We start from the raw sequence: 21569 nt of genomic DNA, 5'->3' as shown, positions 1-21569 counted from the left end.
GCGGGCAGTACAGCCAGAAGAGTTCAGTTGGGGCTGGAGGGACCTTCAGAGTGCCTCTAGCGTAAATGTCTACCCATGCATCAAGTCACCTATGATAGCCTCTCCAGGTGGCTGTGTGCCTCTGACTGAGCATGTCTAGTGACAGGGACTTGCGGGTGCCTGGGGGAAGCCATTTTCCCTGGCTCCGTCAAAATTGCTCCAGCCCTTGAGCTGAGATCTGTCTCCTTGGAACCTTTATCCATCAGTCCTGGTTCTTTTCTACCCCTGGAGACCACACAGTGCACCACTAATCCATCGTCCCCACAATAGCCCTTCAGATATTTGGAGACCACCAGCTTGCCATGAGGCTTCTCTTCTGGCTGAATATGTCCGTTGCTTCAGCCCTCTCTTGTGGGATGTGATTTCAGGTCCCCACACCATCTGCTCACTAAAATCTAACAGTCACCTCCCTCTTGTCCCCTCTTTCATAGATTTCATTGAGACCTGCTACATAGGCATGGGGGACCCTATTGGAAGCTCACAGCTTAGTGATGGAGAGACTACATTGATCAAATAATCACAAAAATAAGTGCATAATCATAATTGAGAGAAGAGCTATGACCGAGAGGAACACTATCCCATCAAAGCATGTGACAGGCTGATCCTTTCTTTTTAAAAAAATTTTTTTTTTCAACGTTTATTTATTTTTGGGACAGAGAGAGACAGAGCATGAACGGGGGAGGGGCAGAGAGAGAGGGAGACACAGAATCGGAAACAGGCTCCAGGCTCCGAGCCATCAGCCCAGAGCCTGACGCGGGGCTCGAACTCACGGACCGCGAGATCGTGACCTGGCTGAAGTCGGACGCTTAACCGACTGCGCCACCCAGGCGCCCCTAGGCTGATCCTTTCTGAGAGGGTCAAGAAAGAGTGTTCTGAGCTGCTTTAACTCCATAGGGGCTGGACTTAAACCTCTAGGCTGAGGAACCTGTATATGCAAAGGCCCTGTGGCCTTACTTTTTTTTTTTTTTAATCAAAGTGGAATAGAGGAAGGCAGGTGACTTGTGTTGCCACTGTTCTGTGCTTGTTGTTGGTGTCACAGTGGTGTAAGATCTCAGTAGGGTTTCCCAGCCAACCTGGTCATTTTCCCTGTCTCCCTCACCCCCATAACAGTGTCTCCGAACTTCAGTTTGTTAAAGGCATCTTCCCCATTCTCTCTGACATCTGGCACAAACTGTAGCCTGTAATTCTTCCTTTTTTAAGTCACATTTTACCAATCTTATTCGTTAAAATCCCCACTTATTTCCTACTCACTTTTGTCAGTAAGATCCTAGGTGAGTGTGCCCCCTTTTTATTTTTTTAAATGTTTATTTATTTATTTTGAGAGAGATTGAAAGAGAGAGTGAGCACAGGCAGGGAACGGGCAGAGAGAGGGAGAGAGTCCCAAACAGATTCCATGCTCAGCAAAGAGCCTGAGGCAGGGCTTGATCCTACAACCCTGGGATCACGACCTGAGCTGAAACCACAAGTTGGACATTTAACTGATTGAGCCACCCAGGCACCCCAAGTTTTCCCCCTTTTAAAGTGCTTACCTGGTTAGGTCCTTTCTTGCTTCAGAGATCTTCAGGAGTTACACATAAACTCGTGATGGGGGACATTCAAGGCCCTTCTGGTAGTATTACCCCCACCTGCTTTTCTAGCCTCATGTCATGTGTTCCTTGCATCTTGTGCTTGGGCTGAAAGAGATAACGTTCCATTCCCTGAAAGCCTTTCCTTCTTCTCTGGAGCAGTGAGCCTTCTACCAGTCTTACCTCTTTCTGTGGGAATACTTCTTGTCCTTCCTGTCTAGCCACTTCTGTTGCTGCCTTAACTTGAAGCCTTCACTGATGCCTTGTTAAATGTGAGGCCTCTCGAGGAGCACCTTGTAACATCTTGTGACATGTTGCACACCATGGCCTTGAGTTATCGTCATGTGTGCATGTCATACTTCTACCTGCTTCTTTCCCACTAGAATTGAAGCTTCTGAAGTCCCTCTGTCCCTCTGAGCTCATATACCCAGTAAACACATTTTTGGTGCATTGAGTAGGTGGGAGATGAGTCCAGGATTGTGTAAGACTCTATGATTCATCCTTTCCAAAGGAGATTCACATTTTGCATTTTAGAGTTCAGCACTGTTGATTTATAAGAGGTAACCCTGACTGTGTTTTCAAACCCTTGAGGCGAGATTTAATTGGTATTATTTGGTCAGCTTTATGTGAACTCACTTTTAGTTTTAGGAAATGTGCTCCCCTGAGCTTTGTGGAGATCCCCGGTAAGAGAAATTCTCAAGGTTAGTCAGGTCAACATCTCTTTGCTATGCTTCCCACTGCGCTACCCCCAAGACGTCATTTTGGCCCTGATGTACTGGCTTCCTCCCCATAAATACTTGGGAGCTGGGCTCTACCTGCCTCATGTAGTAGCACCTAGAGGTCAGTAATAACTCAGACTAATAATAGTTTGGCTTAAGATTCCAGCTTAGTTCCAAGTTCCTTCACCCTGTGTTTTAATGCTAGACATGTAATTGAGAAATCTTACACCCACTCGTTTAGTGTTTAAATAAATCTTTAAAGTACCTTTTTGGAGTTGGAGCCTAAAGAGGAAAGAAAATCTTAACTACATATGGGGTAAAATTGCCTCTTAGGAAAACATGTTTTGCAGCAGTGAATAGAGGCCATCCCCGCTGCTAGCCAAGGAGACATTTCCGTGGTCAGTCCCCCCTCCCTCCCCAACTCCATTTTCCATTCTTGATCTTGCTACTGGTTCCTCTGTTGACGAAGTCTAGATGTCTAGAATCCACAACTGGCTTGTTTAGTGGATTTGAAAATTAATTCGGCCCTCTTTTCACTTGGCATGGTTTTTGGTATTTTTTGTCTATTAAATGCTGAAAGTAACTTGCCTGTTTTGTGCCATATTATCACCATTGGGTTTTGGTTTATTTTACGTATTTATTTTTAAAGTTTATTTATTTATTTGGAGAGAGAGAGCACGTAAGCATGCGTAAGCAGGGGGGAGGGACATAGAGAGAGAATTCCAAGCAGCCTCTGCACTGTCAGCGAGGAGCCCTTCATGGGGCTCCATCTCATGAACTCCCAGATCATGACCTTAGCCGAAATCAAGAGTCGGACGCTTAACCAACAGAGCCACCCGGATGCCACATTTGGGTTTTGGTTTAATTTCTATTTTTATACTCTTTGATCTTCTGGGATTGCAGAGTTAATTTCTTGAGAATCTGTTGAAATGTGAGGCCCTTTATTTTGATGTGTTATGTTTAGTTACTAGACAGTTGTAGGGGCGCCTGGGTGGCTCAGTCGGTTAAGCAGCTGACTTCGGCTCAGGTCATGATCTCGCGGTCCGTGAGTTCGAGCCCAGCGTCGGGCTCTGTGCTGACAGCTCAGAGCCTGGAGCCTGTTTCCGATTCTGTGTCTCCTTCTGTCTCTGACCCTCCCCCGTTCATGCTCTGTCTCTCTCTGTCTCAAAAATAAATAAACGTTAAAAAAAAAAAAAATTTAGACAGTTGTCCTCCCTGCACATATCTCCCTTCTCCCTCCTCACCTCCTCAGAAATGCCTTTCAGTTTATCAGATAGAAATGTAGTTTATTTCTTGCTCAGATAATGCTTCTTTGCCCATAGTAGTTGGTTCCTTTGCTAGACTTTTCAAATTCAGCTTAGAAATGACTGTATTTTAAACTTTTCTTTGTCTTATTTTTCATCCAGGAATCTCTCGGTTTGAATCTTTGCCCTGCATGGAAGCCTCGTTGCTCCCGTAACACATTTACACGTTTGGAAACATTTAGTTGGTGGAAGAAGTAGGGCCTAGAATTCAGAATCATGAATGCTAACTTTGCTAGAGACTCTCCTAGTTTATCAAGTAGCCAGTCTCCTGTTTTCTCTGTCTAGTGATTTTCCTTATCATGTTCATTCTAAGAAGTTCTGCATTTGCCTTTTCAAGAAACGAGAATGGCCATGTGTTAAAGTAAATAAGGAAACAGACAAAAAAAGGCTCTCATCTTAATGCTTTAAGTTCACACCGTGTAATCGAATTGTTAGCAAAGCCCTCCATTCATGTAGAAATGCTGTCTTCCAAATAGGGTACAAATTGTACCCTGATCTGCATATTTGCTGTTTGGGAGGAGGCCAGGAGGCCAAGCTGGAAAAATTCTGCCTTTTATAGATGTTATGGGTGAGAGATGCAGACCCTAAGAAGAGTTAAAGATCAACCTTGTTATATTGGCGGCGAAGGAGATTTTAACATAAATAGATGAATTATATTCCCAAGGACCTGTTTTTTTTCCCCTGAAATCTTAGAATAATATGGCTCTGATTTCCTTATGACCTCACATTACAATCCCCCCAGTCACCACCTTCATTGTACTCATTCTTGAGGCTAAGAGTATCCTCCACCATCATAAATTACATTATTCTCATCTACCTTAGAATGACCCACATGCTCCAGCCCTCAAAGCCTTCAGTGCCAGGACTCTATAATGAAATTGCACTGATGACATTGACATGAAGGTCTCTTTTGTGTAAGTTACGTGTTTCTATCATGATGGGCATGTGTTCTCCCTCTTCAGGGGAAGGTGTCCAACGTAGTGCCAATGTGAAGCTAGGTCAAAGATTAAAAGTTCTACGTTTGTGGCAGGCCTGTCCTGGGTGCCCTGGACTTGGATCTTGGCTTTTCCATTTACTTTTTAAGTTTATTTATTTATTTTGAGAGAGAGAGTGAGAGAGCGCGCACGTGCTTGTGTGCACAAGTGGGGGAGGGCAGAGAGGGAAGGAGAGAGAATCCCAAGCAGGCCCCACTCTGTCAGCAGAGAGCCTGACTCGCGGTTCAAACCCACGAACTATGCGATCATGACCTGAGCTGAAACCCAGCATTGGACACTCAACCAACTGAGCCACCCAGGTGCCCCTACTTAAAGCTATGCTTTTCAGTGGCCAGACACAGGATCGCGCTTTTTTGCATGTGACCTATGGCAGCTTCTGCCGTGTCTTGCTTTGGAAGGAAGGGTCCTGCATCCACTGGGCTCTGCTTACTTAGGGAAGGACCATGGATTTTACTCCGTTACTATAGTTGCTTTCATTGTTCTTTGTTTTGGTCCAGAATACCTCTCTAGGAACAACTTTTCCCCTCCCCAGGAATGTTGATAGCATCTCCCAGTGACATTTGGTATGACTACTGGAAAATTCTTGGGGAAGGTTGGTTGGCATAACCCAAGTGGCTAGAAGACCCTCCTCCACTTTCTTGTAGCTTTCTCTCCTTGCCAGAGCGACCTCTCGTGCCTCAGTTTAATAAGTGATTAGGGTAGCAATAAATGACCTGGGGAATTGAGATTCATGTACTGAGTGCCAGCTGTATGCGAGCTGGCAAAGTCCACTGAGAAAAACGATGAATGAGAAGTGTCAACACGTGCAGTGGTCCACAGTTCTGATACGTGCCATAGTTGAGATTTACAGGAAGAGCTAGGACCCTGGAAAAGAACCCTCCTGCCTGCAGAAGTTGTGGCCCACCGAGGGGGAGAGAGAACAAGTGCCTGAGCACGTCAGAGGGAGGCGGTGCTATTCTAAGCAGGAGGGAACAGTTTGTGCACAACTCAGAGATGTGACGGCATATGATATTTTAGGGGACTGGCCCATCATTCCACATGGCAGGGAATTTAGGATACAGGACGGTCATGTGAACTGAGGCCCAGTGACACTAAACCTGGTAATACAGCAAGAGAGTCCCCGCTGAGAGCGCCAAGTCCACAGGCAGCAAGGTCTTGGCCACAGCCATTACCTCCGGGGTCCATGGTTCTCCATCACTGTCGACCGGATCCTGCTGCTGTTCCTATTTCCAACAAACCAGCAACTCTGAAAACACCTGTTTTCCTTTGGTCTCAGAACACAGCATAGTTTTATTAGCAGGAGTCTGTCTGCTAGGAAAAAACCTGCTTCTCCAAAACACAGTCTTGTTTTCCAGCCTGCCACTCCCTGTGAGGATTCCCAGTGGGGACTCTTTGAGTTTGAGTTCCCGCACCTCTTCTGTGTGTCCAATAAAGGAAGAGTCATCGGCTCTGGAAGAGTTTGATTTTATTCCGTTTTTACATTTGTGCTGTCCAGGGGGCTTTATTTTTTTCAGTTCTCCCGACTAGATCACAGGATTAGGCCCTCATCAACAGGTGTTTGTTCAGAAAGCTGGGTTGAGGGGGGGTGCTCAGTTCTATGCAGGTGGGTGGCCCCAGCAGTGTGGCCTCTAACAAGAGTGCCAGGGACTTATTCTTTCCACTTCACAGTTTGCCCCAGTCCTAGCTAAACATTTTCCTCTCCTCTTTGCCAAATACTATCTCCCCATTCTTGTCCTTAGGGATTTATGGATTTCCTGGTTTTCTTTGCCTAGTCACTGCTGTATGCTTTCCCGACTCCCACCCACACCTTCCTCCCGTTGTGCATTCCTGGCCCTTACACTTGTCCACTGATAAAAGAGCCCTTGATGGAGCATACCCTCACTTTCCTCTTTTTAATACAAATGCTCCCATTTTCTGAAGGCCCCTGCAGGTGTGGAGTGTGGCGTTCGATGTTTTATGGTTTTGTAGCTGCTTTCATCCTTACAGCAATCCTTGCAACCCTTCTGTTTTGTTAATTATTTCTATCTTGTGGATCAGGAATGGACACATTATAGGCTGCAGATAGTTAGGCTGGTAAGGATGACCACAGTTAGTGAGGTCAGTGAGCCAGGCATTTCCTGTATATTTAACAGTAGAGTCGGGGCTCTCGACTTGGCTGTGGACTCAGTCTACTTGATCATGGGTCAGGAGCCCTCTTGACTTTTTCTTGAATAAACAAACAAATCTCACCTTTATCTTAACATTGAGATATATACATAAGGGTGCCTGGGTGGCTTAGTTGGTTAAGCCTCCAAACTCAGGTCATAATCTCATGGTTCATGGGTTTGAGCCCTGAGTTGGGCTCCATGCTGACAGCGTGGAGCCTGCTTGGGATTCTCTCTGTCTCCCTCTCTCTCATCCCTTCCCCCGCTCGTGCTCTCTCTCAAAATAAATACATAAACTTAAAAAAACACTAAAAAATATTAAAATTGGGATATACCTATAGAAGAGTGCATGAATCATATGTGTATAGCTCAGTGACTTTTCACCAGGGACACTGACAAAGCCCCTCTCACGTGCCTTGCAGTAGCTGTGGGGAATCACCACTCTGGATTAATATTACAGATGAATTCTGCCTGTGTTTGAAATTCTATAAATCCAGTCATTCCATGTACATTCTTTGGTGGCTGGCCTCTTTCTGAATTCAGGCTTGCGAAGTATTTATTAAATCCTCACTCTCAATTTATAAATTCTCCTTCCTGGTTGATTTTACTTTTCCTGGTTCTTCAATAAGTAGGAAATCTAAGTTTCCTTCTGGGAAGTCTTTAACGTTGCCATGATATGCCATCAATGTGGCCTTTTCTCAACAAGATTCTTGTTCTTCCTCTAGGTGAATAACTAATTCCAGACTCTCATTTGCTCCCCTCATTTTTCCCTCCAGTTGATCCCTCTTTGAGACCTATCAGCCCTTTGCATCGGTCTGGTTTGTTCATTTGATTAGGCCTTCCAGCACAGCGGGCAGCACCAGCTTCCTGCAAGGCCCCCTGTGACTGATGTATTAACATCCATATGGGTTTCTCCTGGGACCAAGCAGTGTTTACAGCTTCTGGCTGCAGTTCACTACTCTGTGAATCCATTTTAAATTGCCTCAGTATGATATCACAGCCCACCTGTGTGGTTTAAAGAAGGGGACACCTGGGAGAGAGGCGGGTATCTTCCAAAAATGAGTGTACAGCTCTCTGTCTACACTTTGTGCATCGATTTTAATCTGGATCATTTAACTCTATAATAAGTGGGCTTCCAGTTGAAACAAGGTAAAATTGTCTTCCCCTAAAAATCTAGAATTGCTATAAGGGTGCCTGATGGAAAGTTTGCCCACCTGGGGGCACCCACCTTGATTTATGGCAGACCAAGAAACTAACCTTCACACAGCGCCATTATTCTCACAACATAGAAAGCTTTAAGAGGCAAGTTCTCTCCCCACGTCAGCCATTGTTCTAACCAAATACGTTCAGTTCAATTGTTTTATGAAAACGCTCTGGTCATTTCTCTAAGCTTCACCTGGCTGTTTGTTATTTTCAGACTCAACTCATGGTACCTGATGTCTGGGTCACATAACTTACTACTGGACCTTGAAGAATTCTTCCAGAACATGAATAGAGTTAATCTCCAGTTCTTGTGGTCCTATCTTCAGGGCAATACAGTGAATGTTATTTGATTCCAACCCCAAATATCTTGTAATAAATAGCATAGGTTCAATTAACTACAGTGTGCTTATATTAGAATTAGAATATCATGTGGGCTTGATGTGTTACTAAGGACACCAAAGGATACCGTTGGGTAAAAAACAGGGAATTTAGTGGTGTGGTGTTGTAAGGGCTTGGAGCTGTAGTTGTTTTGTATGCATATTTATTTTCTAGGACATTCTGTAGGATTCCCATTATGTGTGCTCAATTATTCAAATTAAGAGTAATGTTAAGGATTTGGTTCAGCCAGCCATTTAAGATTAGTTACTGGAACCAGCCTGTCAGGAAATAACATATATCTAAGATTGTGTTGTTTGGTTTGGGGGTCAAGGCAGTTCTTTTTCAAGCCTTCCACGTATATGATATTTTGCGTTCATAAAGAGAAAATAATAGCCTAATTTTCTTCTCAAGCTTAGGGAATTATGTGGGTTTTATGTGCAGGCATGTTGGAAACCTAATAACCTTGTATCAGTTTTCAATTTTGTGCGTGCTAAGTTATTTTTACAAAATTTGAGTGAACGTTTAAATGAAAATTTGAGTTCTGTGGTAATACCCATGGTCTTTAGATCTGTAAAGGGAATGTAAGGTGCCAATGACAAGTTCCAGAAAGTGCCCCAGACTTATCCCAGAGGGTTATGGAAAGTCTACATCCTTCATTTATTATATATGCAGACCTATAGAAAAGGCTTAATGTTGAACTTCTAGACTGCCTAGTGATGTTTCAGATAAGAAGAAAGTGAACATAGTGGTCTCTTCAAAAGTGTCATGTGCATAATTCCATCTGCTTGGATGCTGGGGGCGGGTATTAGCACTTCTGTACCTTCCACCTTCTTTTTTTTTTAATGTTTATTTCTTTTTTTGAGAGAGAGAGAGACAGAGCACGAGAGGGGTAGGGGCAGAGAGAGGGAGATACAGAATTCGAAGCAGGCTCCAGGGTCTGAGCTTGTCAGTACAGAGCCCGATGCGGGGCTCGAACCCACGAACCATGAGGTCATGACCTGAGCCGAAGTCGGACGCTTAACTGAGCCACCCAGGTGCCCCTGCATTTTCCACCTTCTGAAGTGTCTTTTCTTTGTGCATGTTTTATATCTGTAATATATTATTGCTTGGAGTTTAAATCATTAGATCACAAAACATAAAATATGCCTTAAGATTTTGATGTGGAAACAAATATGTACTGGGACTAGGTTTGTATTTAACAGGAGAGGAAAACAATAGCTTAAGCAACATGAAGGTTTATTTCTCTCTCCCATAAAAGATACTGGCTGTCAGTAGCCCAGGGCAGGTCTCACAGCCCCACAGTGTCACAGGGCCTCTGCATCCTATCTTTGTGTTCTACTTCCTTCAGCAATTGATTTCCATCTTCAGAGTCACCTTGAAGGTGACCCCAAAAGGGCTGGCTGAGCAAGGCACCTTGCTCATAGTTGAGGCAGTGGAAGGAGGAAGAAAAGAGGACGGGAATCCTGATCTTCCTCACTTAAAATTTTTTTTTTCTTTTAATTAATCGCCTTTGTTTTTTAGAGCAGTTTTAGGTTCATAGCAAAATTGAGCCAAAAGTACAGAGAGCTTCTGGATCCCCTGGCGTCCCTCTCTTTGAAGTTATGAACCACATGCCCCCAGCAGCGCATGTATGTTGAGCATGTACCTCTTACTGCTGAAAACGTGGCATACCTAGCCAAAGGGAAGCTGGGGAGGGTACCAAAGAGTACTTTGCTGCCTTAGATAAAACTGGGGTTCGTGGCCAAGGTAGGGAGATTGTTGAGGAGAAAACTTGAAATCTGTCATAAAGTTGGAGTGCCTGGGTGGCTCAGTTGGTTAGGCCACCGACTTCGGCTCAGGTCATGATCTCACGGTTCGTGGGTTCTAGCCCCGTGTCGAGCTCTGTGCTGACAGCTCAGAGCCTGGAGCCTACTTCAGATTCTGTGTGTGTGTGTGTGTGTGTGTGTGTGTGTGTGTGTGTGTCTCTCTCTCTCTCTCTCTCTCTCTCTCTCTCTGCCCTAGCTTCCCCCAAAATAAAAATATACATCAAAAAAAAAAAATCTGTCATAAAGCCAATCGTTTATTGGGGCACCTAGGTGGCTCAGTCAATTGAGCATCTGACTTTGGCTCAGGTCATGACCTTGTGGTTTGTGGGTTCGAGCCCTGCGCCGGGCTCCCTGCTGTCAGCACAGAGCCTGCTTCAGATCCTCTGTCCCCCTGTCTCTCTGCCCCTCCTCTGCTCACGCTCTGTCTCAAAAATAGATAAACATTTAAAAAAAGAGAGAATCTTTTATTATTTTTTCTTGATTATGCAAAAGAGTAACTTCAAGCCTGAAACTGGTACGTTTAGAAGTGTTTTCATATGTTAGTGTTGGAATATAGTGTTTACTGTGTGAAATTATTATGAGTTCTTGAGGGCTTCATCTGAAGCATAAAAAATAATCATTTAAAATTATGGTAAGAAATCATACAATTATACAGGGTGTGTTGGGAAGGAGGTATTTTATGTTAATTAGGAAGCGTAGTTAGCGTCGTAGATGGGATTTGAAGGGATGCTTTCTGGAATGGTTAGGCACAATTGAGAAATTTCTAAATATTTAAAAAATACAGTTTAATATATGTACACCCTAGACTTCTGCTATTATGTATTTTAAATTTGTTCCTTCGGTAAATACTTCAGCTTCTGTTGATTTCAGAAGAGAATCATGAGGAGAATCGTTCTTTCCTCTTCTTCCTCACAGAGGCTGCTGAGGTGATGACTAACTGCTTTATGATCCGTGTTTTCTCTGTCTCCTCTCCTGTCTCTCTCTCTAACTGTCCCCTTCCCCAAAAGTGCATACTCCTTCCACGTCACCGCGGACGGTCAGATGCAGCCCGTCCCTTTCCCCCCCGACGCCCTCATCGGACCCGGCATCCCCCGCCACGCGCGCCAGATCAACACCCTGAACCACGGGGAGGTGGTGTGCGCGGTGACCATCAGCAACCCCACGAGACACGTGTACACGGGCGGGAAGGGCTGCGTCAAGGTCTGGGACATCAGCCACCCCGGCAACAAGAGCCCCGTGTCTCAGCTCGACTGTCTGGTGAGCGAACAGGAACTGGTGCACAAGGGTAATGTCTCCCTGGAGACTCAATAAGGAAATAGCTGTTTGGGCCTGGGTTTTATTCCCATTATGAGGAAATGGAAGCCCTTTCTGTTTCCTGCGTTAGCTATTTAGCCCCCACACCACCACCACCCCGCCCGAAATGTGAAGGTTTCATTTGTTGCTGTTTCAGTGGTTAAATCCCAGAGTTGATGGATTTCTTTCACAAAATATTTTACAGTGGTTTACAGAAGCTGTCCTTGTTTGAACGTGTACTCAGAAGGGGGTTTCCCATTGAACTAGGCCTGGACTCTGAGCCCTGCGGTCCACTTAACTTGTGATTTCCCTACAGCCTTTGCATAAATATTGAATAGTAAACATTTCATAATGTGGCATAAAAAGCGTTCTGAACAGGGCCTGTGTTTTCAGGGAGACCTGGGAGGGCTGGCTGGGTTTTATTACCTTAACTTCGGGAAAGGTTAATAGATCACACTGCAAGGAAACAGGGCGGCCATCCGCAAAACTGGGACGGTGAGAACGCTTTCCCAAGGCACCCGAAGCCACCTCCTCCCAGAGTATGAGGATGCCATTTTGCATTTTTCAGGATCCATACGCCATGTTGGGACATGTTCCCTTCTCTGAACTGTAACCCCAGAATTTACAGACCACGTACCATTGGCCCTAAGCAGACTAAAGGCCACCTTGCCCCTGATGTGGTGTCTGCTTGCACTTCACCGTGATGGGTGGAACAGTTCACCCACTGCATGCCTAGCGACTGGTGAGGATTCCAGAGACAGAGTGTTCAGAAAGAAGAACGGTGTTTTTGAGATACAAAAGCCTTTTTTGGAGTAGTTATTGATTTATTTTATTTTCAGTTTTATTTTTTAATGTTTATATTTTTGAGAGAGAGAGACAGAGTGCAAGTGGGGGAGAGACAGAGAGAGAGGGAGACAGAATCTGAAGCAGGCTCCAGGCTCCGAGCTGTCAGCAGAGCTTGACATGGGACTTGAACCCATGAACTGAGAGATCGTGGCCTGAGCTAAAGTCAGACACTAAGCCACCCAGGCGCCCCATTGATTTATTTTTTAATCAGATAACTTTATTTTTATTTTAATGTTTATTCATGAGAGAGCGAGCGCAAGCGGGGGAGGGGCAGAGAGAGGGAGACACAGGATCTGAAGCAGGTTCTGCGAATCAGGTGTGAGGCTAGAACTCACAAACTATGAGATCATGACCTGAGCCGAAGTCCGATGCTCAAATGACTAAACCACCCAGGCGCCCAAATCAAATAACTTTAAAAAATCTCCATTAATGAAATTGAAACACGCTGAAACATAGCCGGACATTCTAAAATAGTAGGAGTATTTTGTAACGTTCATCGCCTTTTTTGAAATTTATGAGTAATAGGTCAAAGCATAGTGAAAACTTCAGCTCGGTCTATTTGGGTTGAAGAATAGCAATTACTTCTTTCAGGGAGGGGAGGGTTATTTTAGGTCTCACCTTACTTTTTTAATGTGTGTTGCTTTCGATAGGAAGATGCCATCTTTTATCGATTTCCTTGGACTGAGAGGCTTGAATATGGTAGCAGCCATATTATCGCCTGAGAAAGCAGCTCTGTTAAATTCTTAGTAAGGATCCACATGACTAGTGCAAGCCGTAGGTAGAGATTTAAGAGTAACGAAAATCAAAACCTAGGCAGTAGGTCTGCAGTTTCCAAATAGTAAATAATGGAGGGTGGTGAGGTCGGACATTTCTAAGCTAGCTTTGAAAAGTGGTTTCTTCATAGAGAGGTACATGTACACGTATCTTGCATCCACTGATCATTTCAGTTCTTTCTACTCAGCAGGAAACTGAACGTCGGGAACAGTTCTATCCAAATGTTTGCACGTGCCCAAGCAAGCCCAGGAGTTTGTTTTATTTACCGTTTCAAAGGGGACAGTTACAACTCGATCCCAATTTTTACAACAGAACTCTTGCTTTATTAAATAGTGTCCATGAAATACTATTTTTCAAGTCGAAAACCAAGATAGCATTTAGAGAACATGGGATTGTTAGTGCTGGCTAATGCATCATAGCAATTGAATTACATTTATTTCACAGAACAGAGATAACTACATCCGTTCCTGCAAATTGCTCCCTGATGGTTGCACCCTCATCGTGGGAGGGGAAGCCAGCACTCTGTCCATCTGGGACCTGGCGGCTCCGACCCCGCGCATCAAGGCGGAGCTGACGTCCTCGGCCCCTGCGTGCTACGCCCTGGCCATCAGCCCCGACTCCAAGGTCTGCTTCTCGTGCTGCAGTGACGGCAACATCGCGGTCTGGGACCTGCACAACCAGACGCTGGTGAGGTGAGCAGACATGGTTGTCTATGGTGGGGGTTCCCTCCTTAGGTACCTGGGCTTGAAGGCCTCCTGTCCCCTCTGTTTCTCTGGCTGCATCCAGGCTCTCGGCCCATGTTCAGAGCCTCTTGTGTGCCAGGCTGGGAGTTCCAGGTATTGGGAGTATGAAGACAAAACTGTGGCAGTTGCCCTCTGGGGGGCTTACAGTCGGGCTGCTGTGCTCAGTGTCCCCCACAATTTATATTTACGTCCCTGATGTCCCCATTCTTCAGCCACTTGCAGTTGCCAGACCTGTCCAAAAAGTATTCCTGATTTTTGCCAAGGGGCAGCACGTGCACCATGGATTACCTGGCAGTATCAAGGGTCCTTAATACTTGATGTTTTTGGCTTTGGCTAGAACTTTGTGCAAATAGGAGCCGAGTGATAAAGGAGAATAGAAAACCAACAAAAGGACATGAGAAGAGGAGATTCCATGAATTTTACTCGCAAAATGATTTTATTTATTTTTTTCTAAATGTTTTTTCAGTTTTGAGAGAGAGAGCGTGAGCAGGGGAGAGGCAGAGAGAGAGGGAGACAGAGAAGCTGGCTCTGCCTGACAGCAGACAGCTCAATGTGGGGCTCAAAGCCACGAACCATGAGATCATGACCTGAGCCAAAGTCGGACGTTTAACTGACTGAGCCACCCAGGTGCTCCCACAAAAATTATATTAAAGTATACATGTTTCTCAGTAACTAAATCAGCCCTTTCCAGGGGTTACTCCACCAGGAATGGGCCCAGCTTCCTGGAATCATTCCTCTGAACTGTGACAGCTGCAGTCCTGCCATCTCTGTCTCTCCTCGGCTCTGGCCACCTCATTCCCTCTGCCGAAGTCGAAGTCCACACTTACAGCAAAGTCTTTGTAAAGGGAAGAGCTAGCTAAACATCCCAGGGAAAACCTGTCATCTTTTGCTTTTTTGTTTTCTATTTCATCTTCGCTCGGAAAAGCTCTTTGTTGATAGTGTGATTTTAGGCGTGTAGATTATTTAGCAGGGCTCTTCTTGTGCTTTGGGCCCAAGTGCCACAGTGAAGGGGACAGACTTTAGGAGTCATTATAGCAGCTTCGTCTCCCTTCAGACCTCTTCTGTAGAAATCCAGTGTCACCAAACCAGGCTCTGTCCTGCATACGGGTGACACTCTGGTAGTAATTTTTCCCTTGTAGGGCACTGGGCAACTCAGAATGAGCAAAATTGACAAACGTAGCTGGAGCTGACAGCCACTTCAGACTTTTTTAGCCTAGCAAGTGTTTGTTGTTTTTCTTTTCTTCTTCTTTTTTTTTAAAGTTTATTTAGTTTGAGAGAGAGAGAGAGAGAGAGAACGCAGGGGAGGGGCAGAGAGAGATGGAGAGAGAGAATCCCAAACAGGCTCCACACTGCCAGCACAGAGCCTGATACAGGGCTGAAACCCACGAACCATGAGATCATGACCTGAGCCAAATCCAAGAGCCAGATGCTGAATGACTGAGCCACCTAGGTGCCCCTCTTCCTCTTCTTTTTTTGAAAAAAATCTTAATAAATAGCACTTTCAAAATTTTAATTCTAAGTGCTTTTCAAACACTAATCCTTTTAATCCTCATAATGTCTGCATTGTAATTATCCTAATTTTATAGATGAGGAACCCGAAGTACAGAGAAGGTAAAAGTCAGCTTGTCTGCTCACACATTCGGGCATGGGGGAGACGTGATGGGGTGCAGGCGTGCTGCTCTCCTGTCTGTGCCCTGAACCCCTGCTCTGTGCCGGCTCCCGGGAGTAAGCACCTGCTGGATACAATGGGGTAGTGCTTTACAAATGTCTTGCTCAGTGTGGGCTGACCACATGTGGCTAGTGGCTACTCTGTGTGAGAGGGTAGCACAGAGTCTGCTGAGCATCTCAGTATCTACCGAGACCCACCACAGCCTGGAAAGTCCTGGTATCTGCCTTCTAGGAGGCTGAGGTAGTGCTGCGATGTGCGGACATGGGGGTAGAGGAGCCACCACCAAGCACCTGAAGTCAGAAGAGAACAGCATTTGTAGTCAAGGCGAGAAGGTATTTTATGACCTCTAGAGGATGCAGAGGGAGGTCACTGGGTTTCCAGAGCAGTTTGATGGAAAGAAGAGCAAATCAGCTTTCAAAAGCTGCATCTGGGACTGGCGTGACCCACGGGGGAGTCTTGGAGGCAAGCTGGGGTGGTTGGGGGAACGTGTGTGTGCATGGGACAGGGGTGGGGGCAGAGAACTAAGATGGACATTCAGAATAGCTTTTGGAGGAACAATTTTTGAAATGATAGCTCTCACCTTGTCTCAGAATTCACCGCAAGTGGTGCTTTTGTCTTATCTTCCATGCTCTTTAAATTCCAAGCTCAGTTTAAAAGTTTGGAGCTCTGTGGGAAAAATAAGGGGGGGAAGGGCACCTAGAGGAAGGACAGACATAGAAACCTTCCTTTGAGTGTTGAAATTCCCAAGCCACTCGAATGCAGCCCGCCTAGTTCACCATAGTGATTGGCCGTGTTCTGGTCACTTCCCTGCCGGTTCCCTGGTGGCATGCAAAACCGGGTCTGGGACCCACAGATCACCAACCCTGCGGTAGCTCACTTTTGCCTACCCCTCAGCAAACCCTGCCTTTGGCCTGGCAAAGCATCTGTGCTCAGTGAGTCCCTGTTGGTTGATTGGTTTTGGTAGTGTTTTTTTGTTGTTGTTGTTTTGTTTTTTTTTTAATTTTTTTTTTCAACGTTTATTTATTTTTGGGACAGAGAGAGACAGAGCATAAACAGGGGAGGGGCAGAGAGAGAGGGAGACACAGAATCGGAAACAGGCTCCAGGCTCTGAGCCATCAGCCCAGAGCCTGACGCGGGGCTCGAACTCACGGACCGCGAGATCATGACCTGGCTGAAGTCGGACGCTTAACGGACTGCGCCACCCAGGCGCCCCTGGTAGTGTTTTTTGACTGAAGCACAAGGTTTCCCTTTCAGAGAACAAGCATGTGCTCAGCTTCCAGGCAGGGTCCTGCAGAGGTGCCCACGGGGCCGCCTCAGCAATTAGCTCTGACTCTGTTCAGCGCCCCTAAGTCAGGAGGCCAGCATGACCCTTTGTCTCTGGGAGTCCAGATTTCCTAATGCAGGGCTCTTTCTAATACAGAAAGCAAGGTTGAGTAAATACGTGAGCTCATGCTTTGTTGGCATGAAGGGCATTGCTGTGTTGATTCACTCATGGAAAAGGAGTGCTTCTGGACCCTGAGCTTATAATGTAGTGATGGAGGCCTACCTCTTTCCTTACAAAATACACGTGGGATTTTGTGTGTTTGTCCTTTTTCTTTTCTTTTCTTTTCTTTTCTTTTCTTTTCTTTTCTTTTCTTTTCTTTTCTTTTCTTTTCTTTTCTTTTCTTTACTTTTCTTTTCTTTTCTTTTCTTTTCTTTTCTTTTCTTTTCTTTTCTTTTCTTTTCTTTTCTTTTCTTTTCTTTTTTCTTTTCTTTTTTTCTTTTAACACTCAAACACTTTTTCTAGACCTGGGAGGAATTTTCCCTTCCAGACGGATTTGTAAGAAGAGCTGTAAGAGTGTATTTAGCTTCTCCCGTATGATGACCTAAAGTGGCATTCCATTTCTTTAACGCTTGGATTGCGAAAAAAGAAAATCCGCAAGTGCTGTTTCCTCCTCGGGGTGGGGGATGTTAGTTTGATCTTGCACATCAGAAGACACTGAGAGATCACACACACACACACACACACACACTGAGTCCAAAACTAACAACACAACAGTGTTTACCTTGAGCTCTGGCAGGAAATCATTATTCAATCTGGTTTGTTTTATCAGGCAATTCCAGGGCCACACAGATGGGGCCAGCTGTATTGACATTTCTAATGATGGCACCAAGCTCTGGACGGGCGGCCTGGACAACACGGTCAGGTCCTGGGACCTGCGAGAAGGGCGGCAGCTACAGCAGCATGACTTCACCTCACAGGTGACGGGCTTTTCCCCACCAGGAATCTCTGTGTGGGGCGTCCTGCTCCCTCCCTTCACATCTCATGGTAATAACAACTGGGCCAACAGACCAGGCTTAAATTTGAGATACTGATTAAAAACAACAACAACCCACAGACAAGCAGAACCCCTGAAATGCTTAGAGTGGTTTCTAAAACCCTACTGGTTAAGACCTGCTAGTTGTTTACTTCTACAGGAGTTCATTGAAGGAATTTGTTCAGTGAAGAATAGACGGTTGGACCTGTTGTACATGTTCCCACCATCTAATGTGGGGGTGAGAGAAGATTATTTGATTCACATATAAATAGAGCTTGAAAAATATGCAGGGTTATTATAAGGAATAGAGAACAATCACAACAGCTCTGGAGTTAATTCATTTCCCTTGCATCAGGGAGCTTAAAAAAGACAGCAGTGTCTCACTGGAGGCCCATTTTATTATTCAACCCTTAGAAAATGGACTCAATGGCTGACTAGATTTATGGAAGTTTGAAGTGATATAAAATGGCAACTTTATGGATTGTGAAGACTATCTAGATGTGGAGTATCTGAATCTGAATCTAGACCTGCTTTGGGAAAGACATTGCCTTGTTAAGTGCCTTCTGTTGGTAGAATTGTTCTTTTGATTACGACTTGTTTACAAGTATGTGTTTTACTAAATTTCATGTCCCTGTTAATCTTTTGTTGAGTTTCTTATAGTCTTCCTCATTCCAGTCTTTTTCCACGTATATGGAGGGTACTATTTTTGGTCTGCCTTTTTTTTTTTTAAAGCTTCTTAAAATGCCCATCACCCAGCTTTATAGTTTCTAACCCATGACCAGTCTGGTCTCATGTATCATCCCTGCCCCCAAACACTGGATTATTTTCAATATTGGGTTGTTTTTTTTTAAGTTTATTTTTATTATTCATTTTGAGAGAGTGCAAGTGGGGCAGAGAGAGAAGGAGAGAGACAGAATCCGCACTGAGAGTGCAGAGCCCGATGCGGGGCTCAAACTCATGAACCATGAGATCATGATCTGAGCTGAAATCAAGAGTCAGACACTTAACTGACTGAGCCACTGAGGCACCCCTGCACTGGATTATTTTAAAGTAAATCTCAGACACTATCTGCAAGTGTTTCAGTTAGTATCTGCAAAAGACAAGGACCACTTTCAAATGCCATATACACAAATGCTATTATTATTAAGAATAATTTCTTAATTTAATCACATGTGATAGGTGTTCCAAGTTTTCCGATTGTTTCATAAAGGTTTTCCACACTTGGCTTGTCTGGGTTCGGTCTCTTGTGCTGTGGACTATGCTACAATCTGGAGTTTGCTGATTACATCCCCCTCTTCTTGCTATTTTCCCCATTTCTTGTTTATCACTTCTCAGTTCATTGGGCAAAATCACTAGTGAGCCTGTTCTGCTTCCTACAGATATTCTCCCTTGGATACTGCCCAACTGGGGAGTGGCTGGCCGTGGGCATGGAGAGTAGCAATGTGGAAGTTCTTCACGTAAACAAACCCGACAAGTACCAGCTGCATCTCCATGAGAGCTGTGTGCTGTCCCTCAAATTTGCTTATTGTGGTGAGTTTAGCGGAAAGGAAACGGGAGGACACCGATGGCCTCAATGGAAAATACTTCTAAAAAAAAATTACAGTAGAGATCATGTCTGGAAAAAATGTTCTCTGAGCAGCTGGATGCAATCATTCTATTGTCTTAATATGTCCCTCAGAGCATAGTGATGTCCGTTTCGGCCTGTTTTCGTAATGGGAGAAAGGTCAGCAGGTGATGCAGTTGCCTAATATGATGTTTTGACACGGATTTTTTTTTTCTTTTTTTTTTTAGCGGGGGAGTCTGAGGCAGAGGTGGAGGACAAGTAGTTACCACTCTGAAGGGGGGCAGGATTTATAGAAGCCTGGGGCAGCCACGTTGGAAGTCATTATGGACTGAGGAGGAGAGGGAAGTAGGGTCAGAGAAGAGAATATTTTTAGCTCCCCTCAGACCATTATACTCTGCAGTGAAGATGAAGAAGTTCACGTAGGGTCAAATATTTGTTCTCAGGATGGATGGAGAGATGTGTAGCCATTAGTCCTTGAGCCCATTCTATGTGCCATGCGTCATGTCTGGCATTTTACTTAAGTTCATCATTTATTCCTTCCTAGTCCCATTTCATCAAGAGGAGACTGAAAGAACAGCAGCTTCACTGATTCACTATTTGAGGACCCGCTGTGTGCTGGGTGTGATGCTACCCGAAGTGTATCCGTCTAGTGGCTAATGGGGCTGACACGGTCCCTGCCACTGCTTTGACAAAACCCAAGACCACAGATGGTTCATAGTGGAGCCCAGATTCAAAACGTGCTCTGTCTACTCAAGTTCTAGCCTAACCCGTTGGACATGATAGTTCGTGATTAGAAATGCGTAGAGTTCAATTAAGTCCAGGTTGCTAATAGTATAGCAGGAATTTTAATATTGTTGAACTACATGTTCCTTTGCTAATTCTAGGTAAATGGTTTGTGAGTACTGGCAAAGACAACCTCCTCAATGCTTGGCGGACCCCCTACGGAGCTAGTATATTCCAGGTAAGTCAGCGCTCCTTACCAAGAATGACAATTTGATCACGGCATTCGCCGTGACTCCAGGAGCGAAGGTGCCTTCGGAAGCCTGGGCGGGGAGCAGGGCCCCTGAGTATCTCTATTCACATTAAACGTGAACCTGTTGTTTTCTCTTCCAGTCCAAAGAGTCCTCGTCCGTGCTTAGCTGTGACATCTCTGTGGATGATAAGTACATAGTCACTGGCTCAGGGGACAAGAAGGCTACAGTCTACGAAGTCATCTACTGAAAACATTATGTGGTTTCACATTTATAGTTGAATTGGGCCAAAATGTTTTGAATTTGTAGAAATAGAAAAGTTGTAATTTTAAAAGGAAAAAAAAAACAACGTGAAAACCTATTTCCAAACCTTGACACAAAACTACTTTGAGTCTATAAAGAGGAGGCGATGAGTCCATCAACTGAAGGTCACCTATCTACCTAGACCAAACGGAGCACCGAGGCAAAGTGGGCAGAGGGGCCAAGGGGTAGGCAGAGCCTGTTTTGTTTTTTTTTCTTTCTGTGTGATCTGCCGAGATTACTTTTCTGTTCCTTGCAGTTCCCCTCAATGTTCTGTGCTTGGTAGAGCAGTGGTGTCTCCAATGAACTTGTTTCTTGGTTTTGCATCTTGTGAAATGTTTTTTTGTATTTTTGTTGAAGGTTAAACATTTGTATAAATTGTAAATATATTTGGTTTATTACAGTAAAGGCTTTAGTACCAATAAGTGGTTTTCCTTTTCCTTCTTTGTTATTTTTAATCAAAGCTTTGGGATCATTGATGGGGGTTTTATAAGCAAAGTTCACATATTTGCAGAAGTTTAAAAATGAATGCACCTCTTAATTTGTAAATATATTTGGACGTCGACTTGCATCACACTAGAACCTAATCAACACGCCTGAGTTACCAGGAACTCAAGACTAGGAATCCTCAGTAATTGAAGGTTTACTAATGGCAGTTTTATCTGGGAAGCTAAAGTGACTTCATCAGGATTCATGTTTTTGCTAAGATACTCTTGTGATTGGAGGTCACAGATTAAAGCTCTGCTTTTTCTTGGTGAATCCTTGGGAGACAGAACATTGTCTTCTGAATGAAAGCCCAGCATCTTCAAATTTTTATTTTCTCCCTTGGCAAGCATCACATCTCAAGACATGTGGGTGACTTGGGTTTAGCGTTAAGACTGACGATATTCACAAAGCTATGGAATTTATTAACCTGTAAAAGAAAGGTTGGGATGCCAACTGGTTTTGTCGCATTAATAC

At 44.6% G+C, this 21569-nt stretch overlaps 1 protein-coding gene across 6 annotated transcripts in view; it reads left to right on the top strand.

Moving 5' to 3' along the window:
- Positions 1-21034, top strand: part of TLE1 (TLE family member 1, transcriptional corepressor) — a 91043-nt gene extending 70009 nt beyond the window's left edge. For all 6 annotated transcript variants that reach the window (XM_019815802.3, XM_019815803.3, XM_011288274.4 and 3 more), the window contains 6 exons: positions 11160-11409; positions 13510-13757; positions 17571-17718; positions 19154-19304; positions 20223-20299; positions 20452-21034. In XM_019815802.3, coding sequence (XP_019671361.1) covers positions 11160-11409; positions 13510-13757; positions 17571-17718; positions 19154-19304; positions 20223-20299; positions 20452-20559 — 982 coding nt within the window. In that variant the 3' untranslated portion in view covers positions 20560-21034. The remainder of the gene's footprint in view (positions 1-11159; positions 11410-13509; positions 13758-17570; positions 17719-19153; positions 19305-20222; positions 20300-20451) is intronic.
- Positions 21035-21569: the final 535 nt, after the last annotated feature.

Source organism: Felis catus, chromosome D4 (genome assembly GCF_018350175.1).
Source record: "Felis catus isolate Fca126 chromosome D4, F.catus_Fca126_mat1.0, whole genome shotgun sequence".
Taxonomy (NCBI): Eukaryota; Metazoa; Chordata; class Mammalia; order Carnivora; family Felidae; genus Felis; species Felis catus.
This window is presented reverse-complemented; position numbering and strand designations above follow the sequence as displayed.